A 15,882-nucleotide genomic window follows, 5' to 3' on the forward strand; every position below is an offset into this window, starting at 1 on the left:
GAGGCTACTTCAGATTGGGTGATCAGGGAAGGATTCTCAGGGGATATCTGAACTACAAGAATTACAAGAAGGAGCGGGATTTAAGGAGAGCTGAAGGAGAGAGAACAGCGGGTGCACAGACCCTGTGCTGAGCCAGCGGCACCCTCCAGGAAAACACGGCGGTCCTGAGGCTGGGGACTACGTGCGGTTGCCACGCGAGGGAAATGGCCCGAGATGCAGTCCCAGAGGTCGGCGGGCACCGGCCAGCTTTGGAACCAGGTAAGGAAATATCCAAGCGCGCTAGGAACCCACTGGAGGGTTTCAGGCAGGGAGGGGGATCGTATCTGAGCTATGGTTCTTCCAGCGCCCCGCAGATGTGCTGTGGAGAACAGACCGGCGGGGAAGAGCTGAGTCCCCAGGCAAAGCCCAGGTGGGAGGCACCGCGTACCCAGAACTGAACGCGCGCACCTGAGGGGACACTGGCTGGGAGGCCGGGCGCAAATTCAAGAAACGTAAAAACTAAGCCGACCGGAGCCAGGACGTGGCCAGGGCGTCCCTCGCGTCCCAGGGGCCTCGCACCTGTCCCGTTCTCCACTCCTCCCTCTTTGAAGCCGGTGTCGCGAAGCTACAAGGCTGCCAGCCTCGGGCTCGCGTCTCGGTGCAGCCTCTTCCTGGCCTGAGCCCCAGGAGTCTCCCAAGCCCCACGTCCCTCACGCGTGGAAGAAGCATTGGCCCCGCGCTCCGCCCCGCACCTCCCCCGCCCGCCCGCGGCCTCCACGCCCGCCCCGGCCCAGGCGGCGTCGCTCACCCGGACACCCTGCAGCACCCGGACCCGCTCCTCCTCGTCCACTCCGAAGGACACCCTACGGCCCTCGCTGCTCTCCGTGCTCCCCATGGTGAGCTGCTGGAGGGCGGGCAGCCACTAGACCCGGACCCGGCTCCAGAGCAACCGAGCCAACAACGCTTTCCAGGACTCGCGCGGCCGCGGCACACGCCAACAAAACCACGTCTTATTGGTCGCTGCCGGAGGCTTCACCAATGGGGTGGCGCTGAGTCGCGGTGCCTTGTGGGGGTTGCAGTCCTTCCGTCTGGAGGGGTGGGGGCGTGGCGGTCTGCGCCTGCCAGAGTGCGTTAGGCTGTGGCTGAAGGTGTGTACCGGCGGAGGCCCTGGAGTGGCGGCCTGGGTTCAGGACAGGGTCATGTTCTCGCTTTGGGAGCCCACACTTGAGGGAGAGCCAACGGTGATGTTCTAAGGCCAGGAGACGCCGAGAAGGCCATGGCGCTCATCTGAAGGCGAATTTCTGAGGGTTCACCGCTTCATTCATTCAGCATACACGTGAAGAGCATGACAGCGCCGCTCAAGAAAGCGAGTGTCCTGCCCTTGAGAGGTTTACAGTGCAAGGGGGGGAAACAAGTGAAAAGCCAAACACGCACGCAAGGAAACTGACGGTGATACACAGAAAACTGCGTGGTGATGCCACGAGTGAAATGAACAGAAGGAGGCCTCTTTTAATTTCAGCGGTCAGAGCAACTTCTGAGGCAGAAGCTTTGAACTGAGCCCAAGGGAGAGTAGGATTTATGTAGAAGGTAGGGAAAGAGGTTTTCTGGGAGCCTCAGGCAGGAAAAGAGAAAGAGGGGCCATCCCATGGCTGGAAAGTGAGAAGAGAGCAGAGGAGCGGTGAAGAACCAAATCATGTCGGGTCTTGTGAGGCAGGATCTGAGTGTGGGTGCCGCGGGAGGACAGGGAATGGTCCTAAGCCTTTAGGAGGCATTGCCCAAGGAGTGTACATACCATGTGTGGAATGCAGTGTGCCAGGCATTGTGTGTAGGCTTCTTACACAGGACCCTATGTGTAAGGGAGCACACAGACGGTTGCCAGTCAGACACTGCTACCTTCAACTAAGCCCCTTTTTGTTCCTCTGAGTTGCTGAATGGCTTTGATTTGCAAAAGTGCGCCTGAAGCCGAGCTGAGGAAAACTAGATGGCTACATGAAAAAGGCAAAAAGTATTTGGAGCTCCTATTGGCAACCTGGATGGAGTGGGGTGTGCCAATAAAGTATTTTGAATGAAACTAGCAGATACTTTTGTTCCTAAAGATTCCATGGTCACACCAGCTCTGGGATGTTTACTGGCTTCTTCACCCTCAGCTATTCTCAATCTCAGAGCCTTACTGCTCTCTCTCAATCATTCTCTCCTCCTCACCCCTTTCTTACCAGGGATTAGGAAGTGGGGAAATGGGGAAATGGTCAAAGGGTACAAACTTTAGTTATAAGATGAACAAGTTCTGGCCAGGCACAGTGGCTCATGCCTGTAATCCCAGAACTTTGAGAGACTGAGGCAGGCAGATCATTCGAGTTCAGGAGTTTGAGACCAGCCTGATCAACATAATGAAACCCCATGTCTACTAAAAATACAAAAAAAAATTAGTCAGGCGCGGTGGCACGTGCCTGTAATCCCAACTACTTGAAAGGCTGAGCAGGAGAATTGCTTGAACTTGGGAGGCGGAGGTTCCAGTGAGTGGGACCTCACCACTGCACTCCAGCCCTGGTGACAGAGCAAGACTGCAACTCAAAAAAAAAAAAGATGAACAAGTTCTGAGGATCGAGTGCACGGCATAGATGGTGAAGGATGTGTTAATTTCATTGTGATAAGCATTATACAACGTGTATGTATATCAAACCATCACATTGTATACCTTAAATATATATAATCTTCATCAATTACTTTTTTTTTTTTTTTTGAGACAGAGTCTCACTCTGTCACCCAGGTTGGAGTGAACTGGCGTAATCTCCACTCAGTGCAAGCTCCGCCCCCTGGGTTCATGCCATTCTCCTGCCTCAGCCTCCCGAGTAGCTGGGACTACAGGTGCCCGCCACCACGCCTAGCTAAATTTTTTTTGTATTTTTAGTAGAGACGGGGTTTCACCATGTTCGCCAGGATGGTCTCGATCTCCCGATCTTGTGATCCGCCTGCCTCGGCCTCCCAAAGTGCTAATTAAATTTTTTTTTTTGAGACATGGTCTCACTCTGTTGCCCAGGCTGGAGTGCAGTGGCACGAATATGGCTCACAGCAGCTTTGACCTCCTGGGTTCAAGCAATCCTCCTGCCTCTCAGGACTATAGGTACATGCCACCACACCTGGCATATATATATGTGTGTATGTGTGTGTATATATATGTGTGTGTATATATATGTATATGTATATGAGACTGGGTCTCGCTATGTTGCCCAGGCTGGTCTCGAACTCCTGGGCTTAAGCAACCCTCCCACCTTGGTCTCCCAAAGTGCTGGGATTACAGGGGTGAGCCACTGCACCTGGCCATGGGTCCCGACAGCCACCGAGTATTCAGAGGGCCATCAAGACATCTGTGCTGAGCTAATTCAGCAAAACGAGTGAGAGCCAAAGGTGACCATGAGACTCTGTGTGGCCTCACTCCCACTGTGAAGAATCCTTGGGGAGTCTTGGAATTTCACGGACTTACAGCAGCATAGGTGAGCCTCATGACAACCAATATGTTCTTTATCCCCACTTCACAGATCAGAAAACTGAGGAGCAAACAGGTGAAGACAATGCAACATTATTGATCCATAGTAGGAGGAGGATAAAGGCAGTGGCAAGGGAAGTGAAGGAAAGGAGGGGAAGGGCAGCAGAGCTTTTTGAGGACCTTCCTTGTGCCAGGCTTCAGGGCACAAGCACACATGATTTTCATGCAGTTAATCTAGAACCAATTAATTGAGTCCTCAGAATCATCCTGGAGTTTTATTACCCTGTTCTAAGGCCCAAAAAACTGAGGCCCTGGGGAGGGAAGGTGTTGTGACAGGTTTGCTCGTGGCTACCTGGCACCCAGTTTTCCCTTCCCTACAACAGAACCCCAATTTCCTGGGTGCAGGCATGTGCCCAATTAGAAAAAATTGCCTCCTAGGCTCCCAGTAGTCAGATGTGGGACAACTTGAACATCAAGAAGAATAGAAAGAGTAATGGCTTATAGCACATTTAATTGTTTTAAATCCATTAGCCTATTCTAGTGAGAGGGAGGAAGAGAGGGAGAGAGTGACAGAGAGAATGGGAAAGAGAGTAGGGAGATTCTTCTTTGCAAAAAAATGCCAGCTAACCAGTACAGCAGGAATTTGATATTTTTTAAATTGCCATTTTTCCACCTTCAGAGGATTAACTAAATGAGGCAAAAATTGTCAAAGGATACTAAAGTCATTGAGTGGAAAAATTGTTGGGGAACAGGCTATTCACCCAATGTACTGGGATTACCTTGGCCTCCCAAAGTGTTCGGATCACAGGCATGAGCCATCGTACCTGGCCACAGAGCCCAACAGCCACTGAGTATTCAGAGGGCCACGAAGACATCTGTGCTGATTTTTTCCTGCAGCAAAGGAAATTGGGGTTCTGTTGCAGGGAAGTGGGAACTGGGTGCTAGGCAGCCATGAGTGGACCTGTCACAACACCTTCCCTCCTACCCAACCACAGATTTATTTATTACAAAGGGAAAACCTATTACAATGATGACACCTGGAAGTCACTACCTTAACCAAATGACCAAATTTAGCATCTCAAATAGTGGGACGATTTGGCACAATGTCCCTCCCCAAGTGATACAACAAGGAACACAAAACATCTCCCGTGTAGTATTCTCGTCAAAAGTGTAACCTGAATCTAATGGCGAGGACACAGTCAGACAAACCCAGAAACATCCTAGGAAACAACTGGCCTGGACTCTTCCAAAAGGTCAATGTCATAGAAAACAAAAAAAAAAAAAAAAAAAAAAAAAAAAGATAGCTTAAAAAAGACGAAGGAGGCCAGGAGAAGTGGCTCACACCTGTAATCCCAAAACTTTGGGAGGCCAAGGTGGCAGGATCACTTGGGGCCAGGAGTTCAAGACTAGCCTGGGCAACATAGGAAGATCCCATCTCTAAAAAAATAAAGTTTTTTTAATTAGCTGGGTGTGGTGGTGTGTGCCTGTAGTCTGAGCTACTCTGAAGGCTGAGGTGAGAGGAGTACTTGAACCTAGGAAGTCAAGGCTACAGTGGGCCGTAATTAGACCACTGCACTCCAGGCTAGGTGACACAGTGAGACCCTGTCTCTAAAAAATAAAATAAAATAACAAAATAATAAAACATTTTAAAAAGAGACGAAGGAAGCATAGCACTGAAATGCATCAGTGAATCCTAATTGGATCCTGAACTAAAACAACAACAGCAACAACAGGAAAGCTATCAAAAGATACTTAGGTTTTTTGGGAATGCTTTATATATGGAATAGTGTCCTAGATGATACTGTAGAATTAATGTTCATCTTCTTGTTCTTGGGAAATGCATGCTGAAATATTTAGGAGTGGAGTGCCATAATGTTTACAAGTTACACTCAAATGGTGTGGAAGAGAAATATTAACATTAGGTGACTGTATCTTAGAATCCACTATATTATTATTTCACTGTTTTATGTATGTGAAAATTTTTAGAACAAAAAAGAGGAAGGAAAAAAAGCTTTCCTCAAAGCTGGAAGTGACCACGTGACCCAGCTCTTCGGCAGGACAGCACGGTGCTTATGTGGGATGAGGTACAAGGCTGAGTTCTGCCTTTTTCTAGACTAGCCCCTCAGGCAATTTGTGGATTCTCTCTGCACCTCAGTTTTCTGAAGGATGTGAGAATGCTGCTGACATTACCTGGAGTATTTGTCCAGAGAGCTTGGTACTAAGGGATCTCATTCAGCAACAGCTGTTGTCATCAAAGACTTTGTTTTTGGAATGAATACTTTGGCAACCAATACGGAGGGTGTACTGGAGGAGGCAGTTGTGTGAGGTGCCTTGTCTTAAATTGGGTTCTTCAGAAGCAAACAACAAGAGAAGGGCTGGTGAAGTGGAAAAGTAATTTGCTTTGTCCATGTTAAAAGCCAAAAGGGGGCCAGGCATGGTGGCTCATGCCTGAAATCCCAGCACTTTGAGAGGCCAAGGTAAGCGAATCACTTGAGGTCAGGAATTCGAGACTAGACTGGCCAACATAGCAAAACCCCATCTCTACTAAAAATACAAAAATTAGCTGGGCATGGTAGTGCTTGCCTGTAGTCTCAGGAGGCTGAGACAGGAGAATTTCTTTAACCCAGGAGGCAGAGGTTATAGTGAGCCGAGATCACACTACTGCACTCCAGCCTAGGTGACAGAATGAGACTCTGTCTCAAAAAAAGAAAAAGTCAATAGGGGGCTTTCCTCGCAAGATCAGAAACAGGGGTGTCTGCCTTCTCCACTTCTATTCAACATTGCACTGGAGGTTCTAGCCAGGGCAGTTAGACAAGAAAGTGAAATAAAAATCTTCCAGATTCAAAAAGAAGAGGTAAAACTATCTCTATTTGCATGTGATATGATTTTGTATGTAGAAAATCCTTAAGAGATTCACAGACAGACAGACAGACACACACACACACACACACACACACATTTTAGTAGTGCTAATAAGCAAGTTGAGCGAGATTGAGGGTAAGAGATACAAAAATCAGTTCTATTTTATGCACTGGCAATGAGCAATTAAAAAATGAAATTCGGAAAACCCCCCCTTACAATAGCTTCAAAAAGAATTTTACCAAAGAACTACAAGATTTTTTCCCTGAAAACTGCAAAACACTGTTGCCTGGGCAGGAGGATGGAAATTGATAGGAAAATGACTGAGGGATGTTTGTGAGGGATAAAAATGTTCCCTATTCTGATTAGGGTAGTGGCTATGGTGTCTACATTTATCAATATTCTTCAAGCTGTACACTTAGCATCTATGCATTTTGTCAATACCAGCCTGGGCAACATAGCAAGACCCCATCTCTACAAGAAAAAATTTAAAAATTAAAAAGACACATAGACCAATGGAACAGAATAGGGAACTCTGAAATAAAACTGCACACTTACAACCAGCTGATCTTCAACAAAATCAACAAAAATAAACATCAGGGAAAGGACTTTCTAGTAAATAAATAGTGCTGGGGAAACTGCTGTGAAAATGGGAGAACTGTATGCAGAAGAATGAAACTGGACCCCTACCTCTCAACCACATACAAAAATTAACTCAAAATGGATTAAAAACTTAAATATAAGACCCCAAACTATCAAAATCCTAGAAGAAAATCTAGAAAATACTCTTCTGGACATCAGCCTAGGGAAAGAATTTAAAGAATTTATAACTAAGTCCTCAAAAGCAAATGCAACAAAAACAAATTAACAATTGGGACCTAATTAAAGAGCTTCTGCAGAGCAAAAGAAACTATCAACAGAGTATACAGACAACCTACAGAATGGGAGAAAATATTTGCAAATTATGCATTCAACAAAGGACTGATATCCAGAATCTGTAAGGAACTTAAATCAACAAGAAAAAAAATAACCCCGTTAAAAAGTAGGCAAAGGATATGAACAGACACTTCTCAAAAGACACACATGCAGCCAACAAGCATATGAAAAAATGTTCAACATAACTATCAGAGAAATGCAAATCACAGCCACAGTGAGATACCATCTCACACCAGTCAAAATGGCTACTATTTAAAAAAAGAACAGATGTTGGCGAGGTTGTGGAGAAAATTGTAAGGGAATTCTTACACACTGCAAGTGTAAATGTAAATTAGTTCAGCCCCTGTGGAGAGCAGTTTGGAGATTCCTCAATGAACTAAAAATAGAAATACCATTTGATCCAGCATTCCCATTATTGGGTATATGCCCAAAGGAATATAAATTGTTCTACCAAAAAGACACTTGCATGTGTATGTTTATCGCAGCATAGTCACAGTAGCAAATACATGAAATCAACCCACATGCCCATCAACAGCAGACTGGATAAAGAATATGTGGAACATAAACAGCATGGAATACTACACAGCCATAAAAAAGAATGAAATCATGCCCTTTGCAGCAACATGGATGCAGCTGGAGGCTGTTATCCTAAGCAAATTAATGCAGAAACAGAAAACCAAATATCACATATTCTCACTTATAAGTGGGAGCTAAACATCAGGTACACATGGATGTAAAGATTGGAACAATAGACACGGGGGACTCCAAAAGGGGGCAAGAACTGGAAAACTCCTTATTGGGACCATGTTCATTATCTGGGTGACAGTATCAAGAGAAGCCCAAAACTCAGCATCATGCAGTATACTCTTAACAAATCTGCCTGTGTACCTCCTGAATCTAAAATAACGTTTAAAAAACTTAAAAAATTAAAATATTAGCCAGGCATGGTGGCTTCACACCTGTAGTCTCAGCTATCAAGAGGCTGAGGAGGAAGGATCACTTGAGCCCAGGAGACCAAAGCTGCAGTAGCAGTGGCTATGATTGGGCCACTGCACTCCAGCCTGGATGACAGAGCATGGCACTATCTCTTTAAAAAAAAAGGGTGGCTGGGGGGAAGGTATAAAACATGTTTGGGATTTGACACCATCATGTTTTATTTCTCACTTAGGCAAAATGTGGATGGAGGGGGCTAGGCAATCCTGGCTAACAGAGGTTCCGCAGTGCCAGAACTGCGCTACCTGGAACATGTAGCTTCTGAGGGCAGGTCAGCAGAGTAGAGTGAGCCTCCCAGACTACAGCTTTGAGCACCAGCTTTCCCAGCCTGGATAACCCAGCACTTCCCTCCATATTCCCCTGGCCAGAGCTGGCCACATGGCCCCACCCAACTGCAAGGCTGAGCAGTGCTGTCTTCCCTCAATAGGAAGAAAGAGGAAACCAACTCATAAGCACTGATAATATCACACACAACTGATGAAAACAACTCATTGATCCCTTATTGTTTTCTGAGAAGGTCCCTATAAGAAAAACATGTTGATAATAACCAAGACATTCCTCACACTGAAAGAGTACAGAGAAACTAAACCACAGTTTATTTCATAAGCAGTTGTGTCTTGATGATGGCATATACATGTCTTTTGCTATACAATAACTAGAGTCCATGCATCTTCTGCCTTAGGAAGGTGTTTCCTGGGTGCTAAAGGTCTTTCAGCAATGCTGGCATGCATTTACCTTAGAAGGCAAATTATTTGTGCTGCTCTTCACTTCTCATTTTTTTCATTTCACTGTTTACCGATAATGTTACCAGAAAAAAAGGGTCTTGATCCAGATCCCAAGAGAGAATTCTTGGATCTTGCACAGGAAGGAATTTAAGGCGAGTCTCAAAGTTCAGTGAAGGAAGCAAGTTCATTGAAAGCTACTCCATTACAGAGCAGAGCGTCCTTAGAAAGCAAGTGGAGGAACGTACTGTCTTGTTTTATGTTTTTCTTATATAGGGGTCTTATCTATGCAAAGACTAAATTAAGCTGTGACTACGTGAGAGTGAGCAGACAGCATGACAAAGTTGATTTAAAGACAACTCTCTTTGACATTTCAGTGTGTGCGTCCATCAAAGAATAGTTATATTAACTGGAAAGCATATATGGTTATGGGTATGGGGATAACTGGACTCTCCATTGTTGTAGGAGTGTCCTTGCAGGGATCTTTAGGCTGTTTCCTCAACCATAAGCATCTTAGGGCCATGGGTCATGACTAGCAAGGAATGTGTCTTGTTAGTCAAGATGGAGCTGAACTTAAAATGGCATTGTTCTGACTCTCCTAGGCTCCTGCTTTCCTAACAATAACAGCTCCCTGTAGGCTAAAGTTTGCAAACTGCTGTTGAGAAATGGAGCCTTGATGGGAAGGGAAGATGCTCACATGTAGGCAGGAGGAGCTCCCTGGAAGGTCAGGTCCTGGGGCCGCTGGGGAGGAGTGGCTGAAGGAGCAGGTCCTAGTGGTGGTGCAGAGCATCTCCTGACTTTCTGCAACTCTTTTCCTTTCTGAACCTCAGGTGCCTCAGCTGTAGGATGGGGTTGACTTGAGCCCCTTGTTCCCACCCTCCTCAGACCTGAAGAAGAAGAACAGCTGGGTCTGGGAGTGTTTGTCCTGTTGAGACTGTTCAGGCTAGCCACTGAGGATTTTGTTGAATTGGTTGCAAGCTAGATGGATTTTCCAAGGTGTGGGTGAGGAGTGAGTAGAGGAAGACCCAGCATATTGGAGGAGTGGGGCTTAGAGTGAAGGAAAGAGAAGAGACAGAAACTGGGTGGGGAGAGAAAATCTGGGAAAGGAGGTTTTGGTTAAAAGTAGCAGTGGTGTCTTCTGATATCACCTGTGACACCAAATACATGTCATTTTCCCCATACCACCAAGTTCTCCAATTCTCTGACACCAGCTAGGTATCCTAGAGATCAGTCCAGCTCTGACACCAACTCTTGGAGTCAGTGCAGGCCTCACAGGTGAAGGGCTCAATCACATAAGACTGCTCCCCACTTCAGGTGCTGGCCACAAATGGGGTGCCAAGGCTGACAACCAGTTCAGTGGTTCCCACCATTCCCGCCCCCGGCCCTCAGGTTTGATAATCACTGGAACTACTGACAGAACTCAGGAAAGTGCTCTACTCACTGTTAAAGTTTCTTATCAAGGACACGATTGAACAGCCAAGTGAAGAGGTATGTAAGTTGAGGTCTGGAAGGGTCCAAATGCAGGAGCCTCTGTTTGCTTTCTCTGATGTAAGAATAGCTACTCCTGCTTGCTTTTGGCGTCCATTTGCATGGAATGTCTTTTTCCACCCCTTTACCTTAAACTTATGTGAGTTCTTATGTGTTAGGTGAGTCTCCTGAAGGCAGCAGATGGTTGGTGAATTCTTATCCGTTCTGCAGTTCTGTATCTTTTAAGTAGAGCATTTAGACCATTTACATTTAACATTAGTATTGAGATGTGAGAGGTACTTTTTCTATTTGTTGCTTGTATACCTTGTTTTTTTTAATTGTATTTTTGTTTTATAGGTCCTGTGAAATGTATGCTTTAAAGAGGTTCTGTTTCGATGTGTTCCCAGGATTTGTTTCAAGATTTAGAGCTCCTTTGAGCAGCTCTTGTAAAAAAAAAAAAAAAAAAAAAAAAAAAAAAAAAAAAAAAAAAAAAAAAAAAAAACCCAACAAATAAACATCCAGGACCAGATGGATTCACAGCTGAATTCTACCAGACATTCAAAGAAGAATTAGTATCAATCCTATTGACACTATTCCACAAGATAGAGAAAGAGGAAATCCTCCCTAAATAATTCTGTGAAACCAGTATCACCCTAATACGCAAACCAGGAAAGGGCATAACCAAAAAAGAAAACTATAGACCAATATCCCTGAGGAACATAGATGCAAAAGTCCTTAACAAAATACTCTAACTGAATCCAACAGCATATCAAAAAGATAATCCACCATGATCAAGTGGGTTTCATACCAGGGATGCAGGGATGGTTTAACATATGCAAGTCAATAAATGTGATACACCACATAAACAGAATTAAAAACAAAAATCACGTGATCATCTCAATAGATGCAGAAAAAACATTTGACAAAATCCAGCATCCTTTATGATTAAAACTCCCAGCAAAATCACCATACAAGGGACATATCTCAATGTAATAAAAGCCATCTATGACCAACCCACAGCCAACATAACACTGACTGGGGAAAAGTTGAAAGTTCCTCTGAGAACTGGAATAAGACAAGGATGCCCACTCTTACCACTTCTCTTCAGCATAGCATTGGAACTCCTATCCAGAGCAATCAACAAGAGAAAGAAAGGGCATCCAAACTGGTAAAGAGGAAGTCAAGCTGTTTTTGTTTGCTGATGATATGATCATTTACCTAGAAAACCCTAAAGACTCTTCCAGAATGCTCCTAAGACTGATAGAAGAATTCAGCAAAGTTTCTGGATGCAAAATTAATGTACACAGGTCAGTAGCTCTTCTGTACACCAACAGCAACCAAGCTGAGAATCAAATCGAGAACTCAACCCCTATTACAATAGCTGCAAAAAAATTAAAATGCTGGCTGGGAGCGGTGGCTCATGCCTGTAATCCCAGCACTTTGGGAGGCCGAGGCAGGCGGATCACGAGGTCAGGAGATCGAGACCATCCTGGTTAACATGGTGAAACCCCATCTCTACTAAAAATACAAAAAATTAGCTGGGCATGGTGGCACACGCCTGTAGTCCCAGCTATTCAGGAGGCTGAGGCAGGAGAATCACTTGAACCCAGGAGGTGGATGTTGCAGTGAGCTGAGATCACGCCACTGCATTCCAGCCTGGGTGACAGAGTGAGATTCCATCTTAAAAAAAAAAAAACAAACTTAGGAATATACCTAACCTATCTAACCCAGGAGATGGAAGACCTCTATAAGGAAAACTACAAAACACTGCTGAAATAAATCATAGACAACACAAATGGAAACACACCCCATGCTCATGGATGGGTAGAATCAATATTGTGAAAATACCATACCCATACTGCCAAAAACAATCTACAAATTCAACTCAATTCCCATCAAAATACCACCACCATTCTTCACAGACTAGAAAAAAATCCTAAAATTCATATGCAACCAAAAAAGAGCCTGAGTAGCCAAAGCAAGACTAAGCAAAAGGAACAAATCTGGAGACATCACATTACCTGATTTCAAACTATACTATAATGGCATGGTATTGGTATAAAAATAGGCACACAGACCAATGGAACCAGAAATAACCCCAAACACTTACAGCCAACTGATCTTCAACAAAGCAAACAAAAACCTAAAGTGGGGAAAGGACACTCTATTGAACAAATGGTGCTGGGATAATTGGCAAGCTACACGTAGGAGAATGAAACTGGATCCTTGTCTCTCACTTTATGCAAAAATCAGTTCAAGATGGATCAAGGACTTAAATCTGAAACCTGAAACTATAAAATTCTACAAGATAACATTGGAAAAACCCTTCTGGACATCGGCTTAGGCAAGGATTTCATGACCAAGAACCCAAAAGCAAATGCAATAAAAACAAAGATAAATAGCTGGGACTTAATTAAATTAAAGAGTTTTTGCACGGCAAAAGGAACAGTCAGCAGAGTAAATAGACAAACCACAGAGTGGGAGAAAATCTTCACAATCTATATATCTGACAAAGGACTAATATCCAGAATCTGCAACAAACTCAAACAAATTAGCAAGAAAAACAACCCGTCAAAAAGTGGGCTAAGGACATGAATAGACAATTCTCAAAAGAAGATACACAAATGGCCAAGAAATGTATGAAAAAATTCTCCACATCATTGATAATCAGGGAAATGCAAATCAAAACCACAATGTGATACCACCTTATGCCTGCAAGAATGACAATAATCAAAAAATAATAATAGATGTTGGTGTGACTGCAGCGAACAGGAAACACTTCTACACTGCTGGTGGGAACGTAAACTAGTACAGCCACTATAGAAAACAGCATGGAGATTCCTGAAAGAACTAAAAGTAGAACTACTATTGATCCAGCAATCCCACTACCAGATATCTACCCAGAGGAAAAGAAGTCATTATATAAAAAAGATACTTGCATATGCAAGTCTATTGCAGCACAATTCGCAATTGCAAAAATGTGCAACCAACCCAAATGCCCATCAATCAACAAGTGGATAAAGACATTGTGATATTATATAAATATATATGTGATGGAATACTACTCAGTCATAAAAAGGAATGAATTAATGGCATTCACAGAGACCTGGATAAGATTGGAGACTATTATTCTAAGTGAAGCAACTCAGGAATGGAAAACCAAACATCGTATGTTCTCACTTATAAGTGGGAGCTAAGCTATGAGGATGCAAAGGCATGAGAGTGGCACAATGGACTTTGGGGACTCAGGGGGAAATGGTGGGAAGGGGGTGAGGGATAACAGATTGCAAATTGTGTGCAGGTATACTGCTTGGGTGATGGGTGTGCCAAAACCTCATGAATCACCACTAAAAAACTTATGTAATCAAACACCACCTGTTCCCCAATAACCTATGGAAATAAAAATTTAAAAAGAAATAAAAAAAAAAAGAAAAAGAAATATGACTCCTGGTGTCGAAGTGGGGTGTGGTAGGAGGTGTAATGGGGGCAGATCCCTCATGAAGGGCTTGGTACCCTCCCTGTGGTAATAAGTTCTTACTCTATTGGTTCATGCAATAGCTGGTTATTCAAAAGAGTTGAGCACCTCCTCCTCTCTCTCCTGCTTCCTCTCTTGCTATGTGACACCTGCTCCCCTTTGCCTCCGCCATGAGTGGAAGCTTCCTGAGGCCTCCCCAGAAGCAGATAGTGGTGCTATGCTTCCTATACAGACTGCATAACCATAAGCCAAATAAGCCTCTTTATAAATTACCCAGTTTCAGGTATTCCTTTATAGCAACAGAAAGGACTAATGCAATCCCCTCTTTCATCTCTATGTAATCTTCAATAAAAGGTTTGCCTGAGTCATCAGTGCTTTTGAGTTGGATTAGGCCTAAATGGACTTCCCCAAATTATCCCTGGACCATTGTCAAGAACCTCTTTGTTAGGGAAAAGTGGGCTAATGGGGTAAAGGAGAGGGGGAACCTGAGGGAGGATATGACAGGGCCCAGACTGCTAGGAGCACGGGATGTAGTGGGGATTATGGAAAGTGTGGTTGGATCATGAGGATGGTGGCCTTGAAAAACAGGTACAAATCTTGGCCCCTAAGGCAGGCAGTGGGGAAGTCTTGATTTTTGGAGCAGAGGAGGGACCTGATCCAATCTGTGCTTTGGGGAGCAAATGGACTTTGGAGCAGCCCTGGAGACAGTTAATGATGTGGCCTGTCTTAGTCCATTTGTGTTGCTACAAGGGAATACCCAAGGTTGGGTAATTGATAAAGAAAAGAATTGATATTTGGCTCTTGGTTCCACAGGCTATACAAGAAGCATGGCACCAATATCTGCTCCTGGTGAGGGCTCGGGCTGGTTCCACTTTATTATTTATTTATTTATTTATTTATTTTTATTTTTTGAGACAGAGTCTTACTCTGTCGCCAGGCTGGAGTGCAGTGCTGTGATCTCAGCTCACTGCAACCTCTGCCTCCGGAGTTCAAGCCATTCTCCTGCCTCAGCCTCCCAAGTAGCTGGGACTATGGGCACGAGCCACCACACCCAGCTATTTCTTTCTTTTTTTTTTTTTTTTGTATGTTTTAGTAGAGACAGGGTTTCACCATGTTAGCCAAGATGGTCTCAATCTCTTGAATTTGTGATCTGCCCACCTCAGCCTCCCAAATTGCTGGGATTACAGACACGAGCCACTGCGCCCAGCCTGCTTCCACTTTTAAATGAAGGTGAAGGGGAGCCAGCATGTGCAGAGACCACAAGGTGAGAAAGGAAGCAAGAAAGAGAAGGGGAGGCTCTTTTTAACAGCCAGCTCTCAAGGGAACTCTCAGGAACTAGAAGAGTGAGAATTCATGCACCCTTCCCCAGGGAGAACATTATTCATGAGGAATCCACCCCCATGACCCAAATGCCTCCCATTAAGCCCCACATCCCACATTTGGAATCAGATTTCAACATAAGCTTTAGAGGGCCAAACATCCAACTATAACATTCCTTCCTTCGCTCGTCCCCCAAACCTCATGTCCTTCTCATACTGCCAAATACAATAATCTCTTCTTAATAGTCCCCAAAAGTCTTAACTTGTTCCAGCACCAACTCAAATGTTCGAGATCCAAAGTCTCATTTTAGACTCAAGGCAAGTTCCTTATAGCTGTGAGCCTGTAAAATCAAAAACAAGTTATTTGCTTTCAAGATACTATGGCGATACAGCCATTGGGTAAACATTCTCAATTCCAAAAGGAAGAAATTGGCCAAAAGAGCGGGTTAACAGGCCCCACACAAGTCTGAAACTCAGCAGGGCAGACATTCAGTCTTAAAGCTCCAGGATGATCTCCGTTGCCTCCATGTCTCACATTCTGGGCATACTGTTGTGAAGGGTGGGCTCCTAAGGCCTTGGGCATTGATGTGGGCTGTGCCCAGCAAAGCCACAGGGGTGAAGAGTTGAATGCCTGTAGCTTTTCCAGCC

At 44.6% G+C, this 15,882-nt stretch overlaps 1 protein-coding gene and 1 long non-coding RNA gene across 5 annotated transcripts in view; one reads left to right on the forward strand and one right to left on the reverse strand.

The window, feature by feature from the left end:
• Window positions 1-978, reverse strand: part of CHCHD6 (coiled-coil-helix-coiled-coil-helix domain containing 6) — a 238,033-nt gene extending 237,055 nt beyond the window's left edge. For all 4 annotated transcript variants that reach the window (XM_050781747.1, XM_050781743.1, XM_050781746.1 and 1 more), the window contains exon 1: window positions 788-978. In XM_050781747.1, the coding sequence (XP_050637704.1) occupies window positions 788-874 (87 nt within the window). In that variant the 5' untranslated portion in view covers window positions 875-978. The remainder of the gene's footprint in view (window positions 1-787) is intronic.
• LOC126949185 (uncharacterized) lies at window positions 46-10,859 on the forward strand. Its single transcript, XR_007723600.1, has 2 exons — window positions 46-258; window positions 10,798-10,859. It is a non-coding gene; the product is annotated as an uncharacterized LOC126949185 (long non-coding RNA).
• The last annotated feature ends 5,023 nt before the right edge of the window (window positions 10,860-15,882 follow it).

The sequence above is a fragment of the Macaca thibetana genome, chromosome 2 (assembly GCF_024542745.1).
Source record: "Macaca thibetana thibetana isolate TM-01 chromosome 2, ASM2454274v1, whole genome shotgun sequence".
In the NCBI taxonomy this organism is placed as follows: Eukaryota; Metazoa; Chordata; class Mammalia; order Primates; family Cercopithecidae; genus Macaca; species Macaca thibetana.